Source organism: Egretta garzetta, unplaced genomic scaffold (genome assembly GCF_000687185.1).
Source record: "Egretta garzetta isolate BGI_Z169 unplaced genomic scaffold, ASM68718v1 scaffold107, whole genome shotgun sequence".
Classification (NCBI taxonomy): domain Eukaryota; kingdom Metazoa; phylum Chordata; class Aves; order Pelecaniformes; family Ardeidae; genus Egretta; species Egretta garzetta.
Window position 1 is genome coordinate 3,464,740 of NW_009260399.1, and position 15,052 is coordinate 3,479,791.

General features: G+C 37.8%; 1 protein-coding gene across 1 annotated transcript in view; it reads right to left on the bottom strand.

The window, feature by feature from the left end:
- Positions 1 to 4,178, bottom strand: part of SH3TC1 (SH3 domain and tetratricopeptide repeats 1) — a 26,818-nt gene extending 22,640 nt beyond the window's left edge. The window contains exons 1-2 of the mRNA XM_035898666.1: positions 3,971 to 4,178; positions 1,499 to 1,573 (exon numbers count right to left, since the gene is read on the bottom strand). Coding sequence (XP_035754559.1) covers positions 1,499 to 1,573; positions 3,971 to 4,178 — 283 coding nt within the window. The remainder of the gene's footprint in view (positions 1 to 1,498; positions 1,574 to 3,970) is intronic.
- Positions 4,179 to 15,052: the final 10,874 nt, after the last annotated feature.

Consider the following 15,052-nt stretch of genomic DNA (forward strand, 5'->3'; position numbering starts at 1 on the left):
AGTTTCAGCCAGCTTCTCTCAGATAAAGAGGATCTTTGATAAAACTACTTTCATTTTTCATGCTAATAATTTAACTCAATAAATCATATTCCTAAGTTTTCAGATACCTAGGTGGGTACATATAAGACAATAATACGCACTCAGGAAGAATTCCAGTCATGCTTCCAGCAATAAATGGGATTGCTGTACATCCTAAAATACTCTAGCTCCTCTGAGTTTCACCTTTTAATCAGGCAAAATACATATTTTTCACATTCTAGTCTAATATGCTGCATCTTAATCTGTTTTCAGAGGGCTTCCTAGGTATGGCTCCAGGAGTTTTATGATGACTTGCACCAAAATTACTCATTACTTTAAGGTCAGGAAGGGTGGCTCAGAAATATAAAGCAGTATTACTGAATTACAAGACCTCTCTGTTTAAGCTGTGGTCATACAGTCAATTATTAGTTCAAAGAACACAAACTAGGGTCTTTGAATGTTACTTGAATCACTGTTAACTAACAGTATTGTTGACCTTTTCATTTTACCTGAAGCCGTAATGATACCAACACAAGAAAAGACTATTACTTAAAAATTTAATTTTTTGTTTTACCTAATCAAATTGACTCCAAGTTAAATTGTGTTTCTACAGTTACATATTTAAGTCTTATATAAAGTTCATATTACTTAAATAATAATTACATTGAATTAAAACAAGTGAAATATGGGTGCTTCTGCCAAAAGAACTATTAATAATGCCTTACGGAAATGAAACATGGTGCAAAAATCCATTGCACCTATGGTAATCTTCCTGTCTTGCTTTGGTGAGCTCTGATCTATACCCCCAGTTAAGAACAACCCAAATTTTGTATGGAGTGAGACAAACAGATACATAAGCACAAAAATTTTAACTTCAAATAACCATATGCCTGGGGGAGACTGTCTCGCACTGATGTGATTTGTCAGGTCGAGCCAGAAAGCAGAGTGCATCCCAGTGTTGGTTTTTGATGGTTATTTCTCTTCCTCCACAAGGAAGAGAAGGGAAATGTGACTACACCTTCCACGCACAGAGGGGCCGTGAGCCCTCCAGAAGGCTGTGCCTACTTACTGAAGAGCTTCACTCAACTGCAATTTCATTGAAAATACAGCATAAAAAAAAAAAAAAAATTAAGGCTTGGAAAGGCTACAAACTTAAAAAATAAGACAGCTGAAGAATTGAAACCCATACATAAAATAAGCAATGAACTTCTAATTTGCTTTTTTATTAGCCATTACAATATAGTCTATAAATTGTTTCTGGCTTTTATAGTAGTTAATAAGTTACTTCTCTCTTTTTATGAGAAATTCTCAACAAATCGTATGTAGAAGTTGGACACTTCACAGGTACCATGAAGTATGTTATAAAGTTACAGGAGTGATGGCTGCAAATGTTATTGATGTAGTTGGCTCAAAAAAAAAAAAAAGCAAGCAATGAGAAAAGCATTGTATTTATAAGATATGATGGAAGAAAACATCTTACCAGTCGGAAAATTCTCTGCTTGACTGGGAAGGGTCCTTGAACTGACATTTGTGCATTTTTCACTTTCAGAACACTCTATGATAAATTAAAGGAATGGTTAAGTGCATTTTCTGAGTCCATACAATTCATACTGAAAAAAAGAAACAACACCCCACACTTGGAAAGCTTTTGTTGCATTGGATAATTACTAAAAGAAAATAACTATCCATTTTACCCTTCCTGTTACATAATTCCCCAAACCCACAAAAAGTATCTGAAGATCATTTCTGTCCTACTGGGGAAGAAGTTAAATCTTGATTTCATCATTTTGATGTGAAGCTTCATGATGGAGAATTGGTGGAAACTGAGCTCCCATTTGGAAGGGAGCAAGGGTCAAGACTTCATTTTCTCTTCCCTTGCACCTATACTAAAAAGTGGCCTTTGCCACACCTTCAGTGGTATAAATTTGCAATGATATGAGTGCCTTGTACCAATGCATACATGGAGAGAAATAATCCTTTTCTTTGTTTGTTACAAGCTTAATACTTGGGAGGGTGTAATGCAAAAACAAGTGATTTGAAGTTTCAGAAAAATAACACAAAATAAGTATATTTTATGTTAATAATTTTTTTTTTCTTTTCCAGCCCATATTTCTTCCAGTCCTTTTGGAAATTATACATTTTCATGCTGAAGAAACACCCACTCCAAACAATTCCATTTTCTCAAGATACCCTTAGCAAAAATCAGTGAAGACAAGGCTTGATACTTCCAAGAATAGAAGTGGGAGAAATAGAACTTTAACTTTTAAAAGAAAACTTCTGAGGCAATTTTCATGTGTCCTAAGACATTTTCCTCTGCAGCTCTGCTTTTAAGAAAAAACTTGTAATATAGTAGGACATGGTAATTCCTAAGTCTTCTGCATCTTCCCTTGAGTGCATCTGTTGATGTTACATGAACAAATTCGTGCAGATAAATGAGGATAAACAAACAGAATTTTCCTACTTCAGAAAAAAGCAGTAAAACCATAATCTTTAAGGCCAATTATTAGCATATACTAGAATTATAAATTACAGTTCCTAAGCACTTTGGTTTCTGTTGAGTTTTGGTTGGGTGTTTGACAGGGGCATTGGGGTTTTTTGATTTTTTTTAATCTGGACTCAACATTTGTTTTTTAAATAGAAATTTGATAGTAAGCTCACTGCAGTGTAGGCTGACTTTATTTAAGCAACATTTTAAATTTAAGTTCCCCACAACTTCTGGGACCATACTTAGTTGTAGTCCTGCTTTTCCTTGTTTTAGTCAGAAGTACATACAGAGCAATTGTCAAAACTTTGAAAACATGTTATCAATTGCTTTAATCATCATTTGACAGTTGATAAGGACAAATAATTAGCATATGGTTTTGGTATGTAAACTTGCTGTTACAATTATTTTATTATTACCGGTTATAGGCTTTTCTTGAAAGGTATTTCTTGACACATGAACATCAAGTGGGTAATATTTTAAAAATAAAACCTAATTTCTATGACTTTTAGGAAAAAGCAAAAACTATGAGCAAGCATTTCATTACTGATGGGAGCTTAATTACAAATAATAGTTTGCTATTAAATTTGAGCAAGAGCATAAGAGTTACTATAAATACTTTTTAAACATTGAGACTGTTTAAAGTGCTATAATTAGATTCAAAGACTTAACACAAACTCCGTGCCCATTCCTAAATGATGGGATGACTTGATACTTCTTGGCAAGCTGAAGAGAAACTTTATACTGCCTGGGATGCTTCTACCCTGTGTTCTCAGCAGAGTTGCAGTTGTGAACAGAAAGACATTATCTAAGCCATAGGACATATAATTTTATATGAAACAGTTTTTTCCATGATTGCTTGAAGTATTTTCACATTCAGAAAGCTCTCAGGCCTACTATAAAGTAAGAGTCTTGCCACTGGTTTTGAGACACAGCCACCTATGCCTCTCTACCTTTCCACCCAAAAAGTGTTACTGACTTGCATGTTTTTACTGCATGAAATAGGTTTTCATTTGCAGAAAAATAAAGATATCCTGTCTTTTGATAAAAACAGAAATCTAAGAATTTTATTGAAATAGAAACAACCAGCCTATCTTGTCTTTGCTTCTGAATCTGAGACATTATAGCAAAAACTGCTAGACAATGAGCTTACGTTTTGGTATTCTGGCTCTTGGGTTCTGATAGTTTTCATCTCAGTCTAACTTAGAGATAATCCATTTGTCTGCCCAAAGTGAATTTCAATATAGATTGTTTAATAGCCCAACCTATGCAGCATCGCCATGGGGGAAATATAGCAGTTTGTTTTGTTGCATTGAACAGTTGTAGGTGGCTTTAAAAAAAAAAAACCCTCAGCTGACACGTGACAGTCCTCTGCTTGTGCACAGCAAGTAATGTCTAAATAACATGGTAATTTAAATACAAAGAAAAGTCAAGAGCAGAGTGACCAGGATATATTGATTGAGGTCTTACCCATTTGTTCTTGCAATGTGTCCATCCTGACTCCATCTCTGACAGTGCTGCTGGCAGCATTGGCCTCTGCACGTCTCCAGTCAGACCCGCACCTTCCCTGCTCCATTTCTTTCCTCTCCAAGTTCCTGTCTTGCTTTGCCTCTAGACTGGGGATGATGGAGTTGGCGCTGAGCATGAACGCGCTGCCTGCTGCTGCCGAACTCTCCATAATTTGCAATTCCTCACAGCAATGCAATTAACATTATCAACAATCTGAGGAAAAATTCAATATATTTTTTTTTTAAATGTCAGAATACATGCACACATTCAAGAGCTGTCCCACTCCTCCAGGAGCAATTTTTTAAATTGTAATATAAATTAAAGTATTTGCTTTAGACTTTGAAAGGAATTGTTGTGTAACACCAAAATTCATCCCAGAAAAAGCTCCTGCAATCAGGTGGCCTCACTGCCTTAGCAATAAAGCAATAGATTTGGCTAATAGCAACAATCCAAGGCCTGAAGTGAAGTGTACTTGTGCCCACTGCTAATTATTCATTCTTGGCCAGCTTTAATGCAGAGCCTCCAAGGGATAGCATCATTCACATTAACGGAGGCAACACAGGGGAAAAACATCCTTTTCTAAAGGTGACAAGAATGGAATGGGTACTGCATGCTTAATTCAAACAAGCAGGAAGGTTTTCATAAATCAGCCAATGCATCTGCAAAGGATGTGACACATGTAGCCAGCACATGCCCCGCTGATATTTAGACCCTTTTCCTCAGTGGGCTCTCATGTGACCCTTTAATTGATTTCATAAAGCCACAGGATAGTTTTGGTTTTATTCCTGTCACTTGGACTTAATCCAGATTCCTCTGTGCTTACTCCAGCCATACCCATTAACAAGATGCATTCGTTATGAGTATACAAACTTCTGATCTGTGTGAAATTTCCTCTCTCATTTGATTTCCAGCAGAAATTGGTTAAAACTGAAGCTGTTGATGGAAGATTACTTTTGCTCTGCCAAAACCTCAGACTAGGGACTGGTATCCCAAAGCACATTGTTCTGGCTTGCTCATTTTCTTACATGCCTCCCAACACTTTTTGCTCTCCAAGCTTCATGTCATAGATCCCTAGACCTGAGCAAACTGAGTGCCAACGTGAACAGCAGCAGCCCCTGTGATCTGTTTACACAACTTTGTTTTGCAGTCATTGAGACCTTTAGCCCATGAAATACTTGAACAAGCAGTAAACTATATATTGACAGAAGCATATTATACAATTATAAAAAATTAATGAGGTATACATACAGGTGGTATGACCAGCTCAAAGAATTCAACCATAATCATATCTACCACAAGCACATAGGTTAATGACGTATGAAGAAGTCTAGGCTAGATATTGTTTTTATGTTTTCATTGTCCCATTTTGCCATTTATTCAAAAGTGCCTATCAGAGTGGTTGAGGCTGATCTTCAGAAGATGCTTTATGGTGTAGCATCACAGTTCTCCATATAAAGTTATGTGTATAAATTCAAATATACCTATGACACACAGATAGTAACTTAAACACAAGTGATTTTGATGCCTTTTCTCAGAAAATAGTATTTCCACTAACATATTTAGTTAACATTATAGTTCTGACTTCAGATCTCAGTTTCTTTTGCTAACTTCCCTGAAAAACTGCCTATCAGACTTGATGACCTACTTATAAATTATTGAAAATAAAGGCCTGCCAGAGACCAAACTCACTTTGCTAGGGATATGCTTTTCCATTTATATAGCTGAGCTTTTCCTCAAAGTAATGACAGTAGCTAACACCATTCTTTTCAGTACTGTACCAGGATGATATATGATGCATTGTAATTTTCACTCTTAAGAATTAAACACTCTTCTGCATATATTTTGTAAACACTGGTATCTCCTGTTGATGAAGATGTAAATATTGTGATATTAAGGATAATTAAATTCCAAAGGGGGTTGTTTAAATTACATTGTTCTACAAACCCAAAGCCAGTTGTGATTTTTAGATCAGGATTATCTTTAATCCCAGAAATGAAATTCAGTGTTCAGAATATTAATTTTTTCCATCAGCTCCTATCTACAAGAAGAAATATCATCCTCAACAAACTTTAGGAAAAGAAATACACTGTGACTCAAATTCTTATAATTCAGTTGAGTTGGAGAAGAGATACTGATTAACTTTTCACGTCTTCTGCATCAGTGACCGTCAGTAAGAGTAACATATATAGGCAGGATTGTGAATGAACCTATAAAGCACGGTGCTGCAAGAGCAAGTAGGACATCTGAACTAATCAAAATGCATATGATCTTTTTAAGAAGATTCAGTCATGGTATCCCAGACCCTAAGGCAAGGGGGAAAAAAAAACCCGGAAACAGAATCAGATGTAGAAAAAAAGCAAAAATGGTATGTTGTTATCAATATTTTCTCTTGGTTCTTCCAAGATACACAGAATGAAAACTAAAATCTCAAAAACATTTTCAACAGTCATGCTCTCCTCTACAGATTCCTTTCCCATCTTTACTGTTTGCCTTAAATATCAAATGTCAACTCATGCAGCTATGTATAAGCACAGAGAACAAGATAGTAAATAACTTCCCTGTAGCTAGGCACCTAGTCTACTTAAGCCCTTTTGAATGTTTATTTAGCTTCTAAATATATCCTAAGTGATACAAATTTGGTCCCAAGCAACAAAGATTTCATAGAACTTTGCACCACATCTCTGTCCTTCTACTGTTCACCTTTGACTATCATATAAGTACCCCAAGGAGCAAAACTAACACACAAGTAGTCCTATGGTATAATCACCATATTTATTATGCTGATGCTTTCTCATCAATTATTAAACCATTCCAGTACAAATTAAAACAGATTCAGAGGCACCAAACCAAAGAAAAACATTCATCCACTATAAAACAGATTTAGAGAGTATTAAACTTCAGTGCTTGAGTCAGTCTCATCATTAGAGATTTTTCATAAACTTCTAATGCTAACTTATCATTATACTTAGTAGCAACTAGCCATTTGTTAATAGCAACAAATACAGGAGGAAGAAATGGATTAAAGATTAATAATAACCTTACAAAATAAGTTTGTCTTCTATAACTAGTTCTTACAATCTCCATTTATGTACACTGACAAAGCATTTTCTTTATAATTTAGACGAAATGATTTTATCTCATGCTCTTTGAGGCTTGACCAAGAAATTCGTATTTGGTGCAGGATGTTGGTCATAAAGCTTAATGACCTGCCTATTTTTCCAAACCAGAAGCCAACCTCTATTCTGAAGCCATGCAGGTGAGAGGTGGCCCTCCCCGCTGATCTGGGGGAGCCTCACTTTCTAAGGCAGGGACTCGCAGTGGGGATGAGCAGTGAGAGGGGAGGCAGATGCTGGACAGCCCAAAAACTCCTACAGGTGTCCTACCAGGTTCAGTGGTGTCATCCCTCCCCATGGCCTGCACTCCCTGGACACGCTGGCCCACACAGGACCATGCAGCACCTGCGAGGGCTTACAAAGCTCAGGAGAGGTCATTCCATCTTCCCCTTGCCTTCTCGCAGGGCACCGCAGGCTGGAAAAGTCTATTGAACAGCTGTTGAGCATGAGGTGGAAATAAGACACTTTTTTCCTACTAGAAGTTAAATAGAACAACTCTGTTATCATGCTTTTCCCTCTGTTGCTGCTTCCATTTCATCGGGTGCTTGTATCTCTGTTTTCAAAACACAGCTAACCACAAGAAAAAAAACACATAGCTCAACATTTTCCATTTCCGTAACTATGCAGGTTGAGCGTTGGTTTTTTCCCCTGCCTTTTGTTGTTGTTTTAAGAGGAGTTGTGGATGACAGGAACACTTTCTTTCCCCCAACTCCTTCCCATTAAAGGGGGTTGAAGAAAAAAACCTAATAACATCCACTGAACAGGTTCTGTCTCTCTCTTTAGAGGTGTATTTCTGAGTATTAGAACAGGACCCAGTAAATAAAAATGGTTTATATTTGAACTAGTTGCCTAAAACCTGCATGCAATACAATATTTCTCTTTCATTCATCATCTTCCCTCTAGGAGGCTCAGGACAACTTATTAACCCCTAGCTTCAAGTTATCAGTGGCAACTATAATTATTCTAGTTTTACAGAGATAGAAATCGAGACAAGAATTATTTGCAGTCACACAGGAGTGCTATAGAAATGCTGGAGAATTAGCCAAAGAGTCCAGAGGCAAGTGTAAAGTTGAATTAATTGTAAGAGGATAGTTTATACATATTGGAAACCTCCTGGATGGCACAGGGTTACTGCCATTGCTCCTCTGCGCATCAATTCCTATCTCATGCAAAGAAAATGAGCACCAGCTACTGTTTCTCTCCTCAACTCATCTCACATGGGTCCCTGATGGATCGGGGCAGCTCTTCTAAATGTAAAGTCTCCAGACTCTTCTAACCACTGCTGCTGTACCCAAGACAAGACAACTCTAGCAGCCTCCAAATTTTTACTCATTTCATGCACTGTTGCATTCCTTCAGGGCTCCAAACCAGGCAAGACAGCTAGTGAAGCCTGCATTGCCTCTATTTAAAGGACATTTGACTGTGTGCATGCCCTCGATCTGCTCTGCTTCGTCTCCTGTACGTCCCACATGTCATACAATACCTCGGTCTTGCAACAGCACTGCCCTAAGTTAATCTAGGTCATTTTCCCAATCTGATGTTAGAGTAGTTATTTTATTACTCCTTTTCCCCAGTTTCAACTCACATTTGTTTCACAACTTCTGTATTAGTCTACAAACATCTCATGGCCAAGATCATTATAAACTTTGTCCTCAGAGAGAGTAAATCACAGCCTTGATCTCTGTGAAATTGTCAAAAGCATGAATTAAAAAAAAAAATCCATGTACTGTGTAGGCAACACTTTTTCCTCTACTGCTGCTACATATTACACAGAAAAGTAAAGCAAATCTGTAATCAGGGTAAATGGACTTAGGAATCTGAGTACTCTCCAAAAAATGGAAGACTGACTCCTTTATCACTGAAGAAGCTTTAGGTTAGTTAGCAATTCTTGGTAAACCATGTGCAAGCAGTATTATTGTTCATGGTTGGTCTACAAACAAAAACACCCTAGCAAGCTTCAAAGATGCAATAGATTCCTGTAGAAGTTTTAACCCTCTCTTATGATTGATTTTCTTCATACCTCAGTAGCAATGAAATATACTTTCCACCCTCAATCCAGCCCTGAAAGCATCATAAGTCCCGAATTTCCAAGTTTAGATATTGAAAACTGTAGACTAAAATCCACAATTTCATAGCTGGTTAAAAAATAAGCACAAACTTTAGTGGTGCTTTAAGAAAAAAAGTCAGATTGCTGTTAGAGAGCTACAAAAGTCATCTGTGAACCTCAATACTTCATTTTGAGTGCTCGATTTGACAGCATTTGGCCTGTGGCAGCTAATGCAGAGGAACAAAACAGGAGGAATGCTTTTGTTACTGAGCAGCAGCTCAGCTCACAACGCTACCTAGAAAAGGGAACAGAGAGCAGCACAGGGACTCGCAGCACGTTCTCATAGTCGTAGCAGAACACATTTACACACGTTTTCCAGTCGTTTCATTATTGGCACACCACTACTGAGATTACGCCCCTTTGGCTGCAATTCTAACACACTGACAATAAACCTACAGTCATATACCACAAGTACCAAAATACAGCAAAAGATGGACATGCAGATACAGAGCACAGGAGTTCTCCTACCTTTTCCAAGTCTGATTTGCTACAACGTGCTGGTAAAGAGCAGGCAGATCCGTGCTTTCCTCAGCTCTGCTCAAAACTGACTCCAGCACAACTCTTCCTGTTTGACCTTCTTATCTTTCCTGTTGATTGCACAGCCTGGCTTGGATGTAGCAAGCACGAAAAGTTGTCTATTAACCAATACTGTTAATTCAAAAACTTCTTTAAAAAAAAAACCAAAACCAACCCCCTACCATATTCATAAGCTTGGAGTTGAGCTACTAAATTAGTTAAAGCAGAAATTTATCAAGTGTGCTGGAAGGTTCATTCAGACAATCCTGCTTTTCAAAGCAATAATTCATGTTGGCATTTTGCATTAGTGGCTAAAAGGCTCCATGGGACACATCCAGGCCATTGTGCTAAGCAAGCATTGTTCAGACAGTAACAAACAGTCCTTCGCCAGAGTACCAAGCTTTGTTTCCCCTTTGCTTTTGATCACAGAATTAGATTTCTTGCTATCATTCCAGCTACAAAAAGCCTGATGAAGAACTGTTTGACAGTGAATTCACCCTGGTACGCTTGGGTTTAGATGGCAGAAGTGTAGAGTTGTGCAGATCTGTTATGCACTATGCAGCCATGAAGCATTAAATACTAGTTTTGGCACTTAAGCAAGCCTGTTGCGGAGTACCTGTAGAGCAGATCTTCTGTGTCACAAGACTATCACTGATCCAGATGCCATATCCTAAATGGCCCACAAAGGCAAGGATGATAGAAACTGAAAATAATCCATCCTATTTCAAATCTGCTTGCTTGTCCTCCACACTTTGAGATGTTTTTATATTCTCTTCCTCCCTAACTTACTGAAAAATTCACACACAGTCAGTCAGTTATGCTATCAGTGTGGGCTGCATTGCAGTAGGCACAACAAGAGAGCAGAACAAACAGCGTCCACCCCAAAGACTGTACATCTGTTATCTCAGATATCCCTGTTTGGCAAAATCCTAACGTTTGAGGTATCAGGCCATTGACCAGTTGTGTATGTGTGTTGGCAGGGCAGGTGTTGTCCCGAGGCACATCAAACAGTTGGAGAGCGCCTGCGGGACTGGGCAGCACCTGGAGAAGGTGGTTTGAGGTGATGGGTTGTCCCACACAGCACTGCTGCCCTCCTACAGCTCTTGCCAGGGGGAATAGAAAAAAACCTGACCCTTAAGATGCCTGAAAGACCTTAGTTATGACTCCTGATAATCTGTCTCAAGGTACATGTACTTAAAAGTTTTTTTTAGACTTTATAAACTAGGTATCAATTACAAGTCATACTCTCATTTAGCTTGCTTCTTCCCATCACACCATGTTAACACGCATCATAAATGCTACTTCACGCTGATCGGCCAATCTGTTCCTGCAGTATGCTTGGGAACTCTCCATCTTTCCAGAAATTAAGAAGTTGGAAGGTATTCAAGGCATTGTATAAATCACAACTAACCAATCATCCCACAGGGCTCTCCTCCCACTGGAATTAATTTGATATTGCACTATAATGTAGCGCACAAAGCATGCCACTTCAGGTTTAATTAATTCACATAGTAGCTCTGCCAACAGCATGAAATACCATATTTCTGTCACCATTTTACTGACTAATTTTCTATGAGTTTCATAAGTGTCTAAATCTTTTCATCATATTTATTTGTATATTTAAGGATAATCTTTAGTCACATTTTATAGCCTCAGTTCTTCACTGGTATTCCTATCATCTCTTATGTGGACTTCAGGTAGTTTTGCAAAAAACCAAGAAATCATCTAACCCTATATTTTTCCCAATTAATACCAATCTTCCATCCTCTATTTCTACGACCCATTCATTGCAGAGTCTACCACTGATCAGTGTGTCCCTAAGATCTCAAAAAATACAACCAATTTATGTTTTAGAGAAGTGAAATTAGGAGAGATGCAATCTGATTGAAGGAAACAAGCAACAAAATAGCAACAGCTGAACTCCAGGCTCCTTAGCTCCTTTTTCAATGCCTGCTTCTTCAGCTGTCCCCTATGATTTTTACTCCAAAATGTATTTCATCACCCCATGCATGGTGCTTTGATTCTTGGGGGCATCTACTGACACGTAATTTAAGTGGAAACAAGGAAAAAGTTTTCAGCTTTAGGGTAATGACATCAGAAGTTGGCCTTGGACTTCCTCATTAAACCAGTACCAATCTGCATTACAGACATGCAAGCAAATAACCTTATTGAAGATGTGAGCAGCTGCTCTCATGAAATAGCTACAGAAACCAATATATTGTAGCAAACAGGGAAAAAAAAAAAAAAAAGCCAGCACAATTAGTAGTTGCATCCCTTGACTACATTTTAATCACTAGAAATAGTGCTACCCGTTCAGGTTTCCTTGTGCTAAAAAACAGGCTTGAAAATAATTCTTCTTTAATTATTAAAATGACATGAAGACTTGATGGCCCTGTTTATGTTTTGTTGTCCCTGATCTTTTCAGGATTACTAAAAGAAGCTGCCAGGAGGCCGAGGAGGACATTGCGTGTTGAAACAAGGCACTTCCGCTAATTGTGAATCTCTGGCGTTGCTTTCCATCATCCTGTTTGTCTGCCCTTCTGCAGCTGCATGTTTGTCTGACCACTTTTCACTACAGCAGCCTGTTTCAGGAAAAACAACACATTTTAATATTAAGGCCAAGTTATACCTTCCAATATAACTATTACTCCATCACAGCTGGGGACATACCTATGAAGGAATAGTCCACTGCCAAAGGGACTAACTTTAGCATGTCATCACACTGAAGTGTAACTCCTTTGGCTATTTACTGATAACCGTTAGCAAATATCACAGTTACGCAAGAAGGGGTCTTCCTACCTGCTTTACTAAATTCCTGGCTGATCTCTTTCATCTCAAGTCCACTAAACATGACAAAGCTATTTCCCCTTGCTGAACCCTATCATAAAAAGATCCTCTTCTGCTTAATGTTTTGCTCAAATTAGAGTTCTTCACTGTTTACAGCTGGTATGACAAGCTTGAAATCACACAAGATACTGCTTTCTTGGCTAAATTGGTCTCCATCAGTTCCTATTTCATCCAGTGATTGAGGTATATTCACTTAAAAAAAAAAGTAACATAATGCAATCTGAACTGCAAAGTTCATAGAGAAATACCAGTTGAGCCCCCAGACATGAAATCTATTCAGCCTGAAATGTGAACTTACTGCAGCAACCTTTTACTTCACAATATAATACCCAAATAATCATAATTTTAGCAGGATTAGCAACATGGATGGATATTAATTGTATTATCATGTTCACACTATAGTTACACAAAACCTCCACAGAAATAGCTGTAGCCATATGTTTCCTTTTGATTAGTGTGTTATCTCTCCACAGTAACTGCATCTAGAGTTAGCTAAAGAGCTGAAGTGCTTTCTAGTGCAGTCCTGTCATCTTTTCATCTGCCTGGTTGGAACCCAGATAGCTTTACTTCCCCCAGGTCTTGAAAAAAACACCACCCCAGCTCCACAGCCTGGTTCAGAGAGGAAAAACAGAAAATATGAAAAGAAAAATATACTGCCATCCATCTGCACGGAAATGCTGTCGCCTTGTAGTCTGCAGGAAAATGCTGAGTCAAAACATCCAGCTGTTACACCGCTTAAGCAGTTCTAAGCTATTTACTCAGCTCACTCAATAATAGTGAAGTCTACTTACAATTACCAAATGTTAATAATAGATGTTACTGACCGTGTTATTCCTCAGTGCAAGCCACAACATGGTACACACCTGACAAAGCTTCCTCCTAAGTTTAGCAGCTCCCAAGAGCTGCTGTTACCCACTTGAGCACATTTTTGGCCACGGACCAAAAACCCAACACGCTCCTACCAAGGAAACGATCTGGGCTCATATCCAAATTCCAGCAGGCAAGAAGGTTGTGGTAGGATTCCCCGTTCTGACTCAGCCATGACATGGACTATAGGCCTCCATGTATTAGAGAAAGACAGACCTTCTAAACCAGTTTCATTAGTTCAGAATAAAAGTTATCACTTAGAAGATTCATCATCTCCTTCCTTTACTCTCTGGGTCACCAGAATTTATTTTCTGCCTCAAAGGGATAACGACCTGCCCTAATTAGCCACAAACTTTTGAGTCACAAATGACACAGAAAGCTTTTACTTCACCATGACCTCAAACCAAAAACATTCAGAGAGCTCGTATTCACAAATTCCGGTATAGGCAATGAGCTTTCTCCCTTTTTTTTTTTTTTTAATTTTGAAAGTTAAATTAATTTTCTTATATCATTTCTTATCTACTGGGATTAACAAACCACCTGGTAAACAAGGCCTCTAAAACATCTGACAAAGCCTTAAAAAAAATCAGGTAACATATGTTGATATGGAAGCAACAATACTCTTCTACAAACCTCCATCTATTAAAAGGTGGAAAAAATGTCTACCTGCAATTCAATTTATAGCAAAACTCCCAAAGAACATCTACTTTTCAAAAAAAATTATTTTTACCCTTCTCAGGCTAAAACCCCACCTTTTATAGCATTGCAGGTAATTTAAAAGAAAATGGGTACTTCCTTCTATAATCAGGTGAACTGATTTTCATTAAAGGTTAACTTTTTCCAGCTGCTTGAAGGTTGCAGGTAAAAATAAGAGTTTATTCTTAACAAAAGCTTTGTAACCTTCTTATAGATAGCCAGGAAATACTTCTGTAATGATCTATTGATTTGAGGTGATTTATTTTGTTGTTTGAGTGAATTGGGCATCTTTTTTCTCTCAGATAAATCTTCTGTTTTCCTTGTTAGGCAGTCAGAAAAGCGCACTCCATCAAGGATTTTTTCCTGAGTGAGATTTCTGTCAGTTTTCCGCTTGGCTTTTAAAACAGAGAAAACTATGTCAGTATATCTGAAACTGTTTATTGTGAGGACTGGAATAGAAAGCCAGGGCTCCATGATTTTAAAAAAGAAGGGGGAGGAGCAGAGCAATGAATATTTAGCTCTGCTTCAATTGCTTCTCCCTTCTAAGGATTTGCATAAATGTATACTGTTTGAAATATATTTTTATATTTCTTTGTACATATTCACGCTCTTTTTTTTTAGTACAGTGCTAAAGCACTTTTGGGATGGATAAAAAGATTTTCAACAGAAAAGCACTTGCAATCCTTAGCTGTACACTGAAACAATTTGCAGTACTGAAATGTTACCCATCTGCTTGGTGATTCTGCTTAGTGCTAGAAAACGCAGTGTGAGGGAACTTTATTTATGGGAGCTTGAATATACATGGAATACAGATATCTCCTGAGCTAGTTTTGGTATTGAGGAAGTAAATTTTGACTTAGGCATCCAAAGCGAAGGAAAGATATTTCAATATGGATC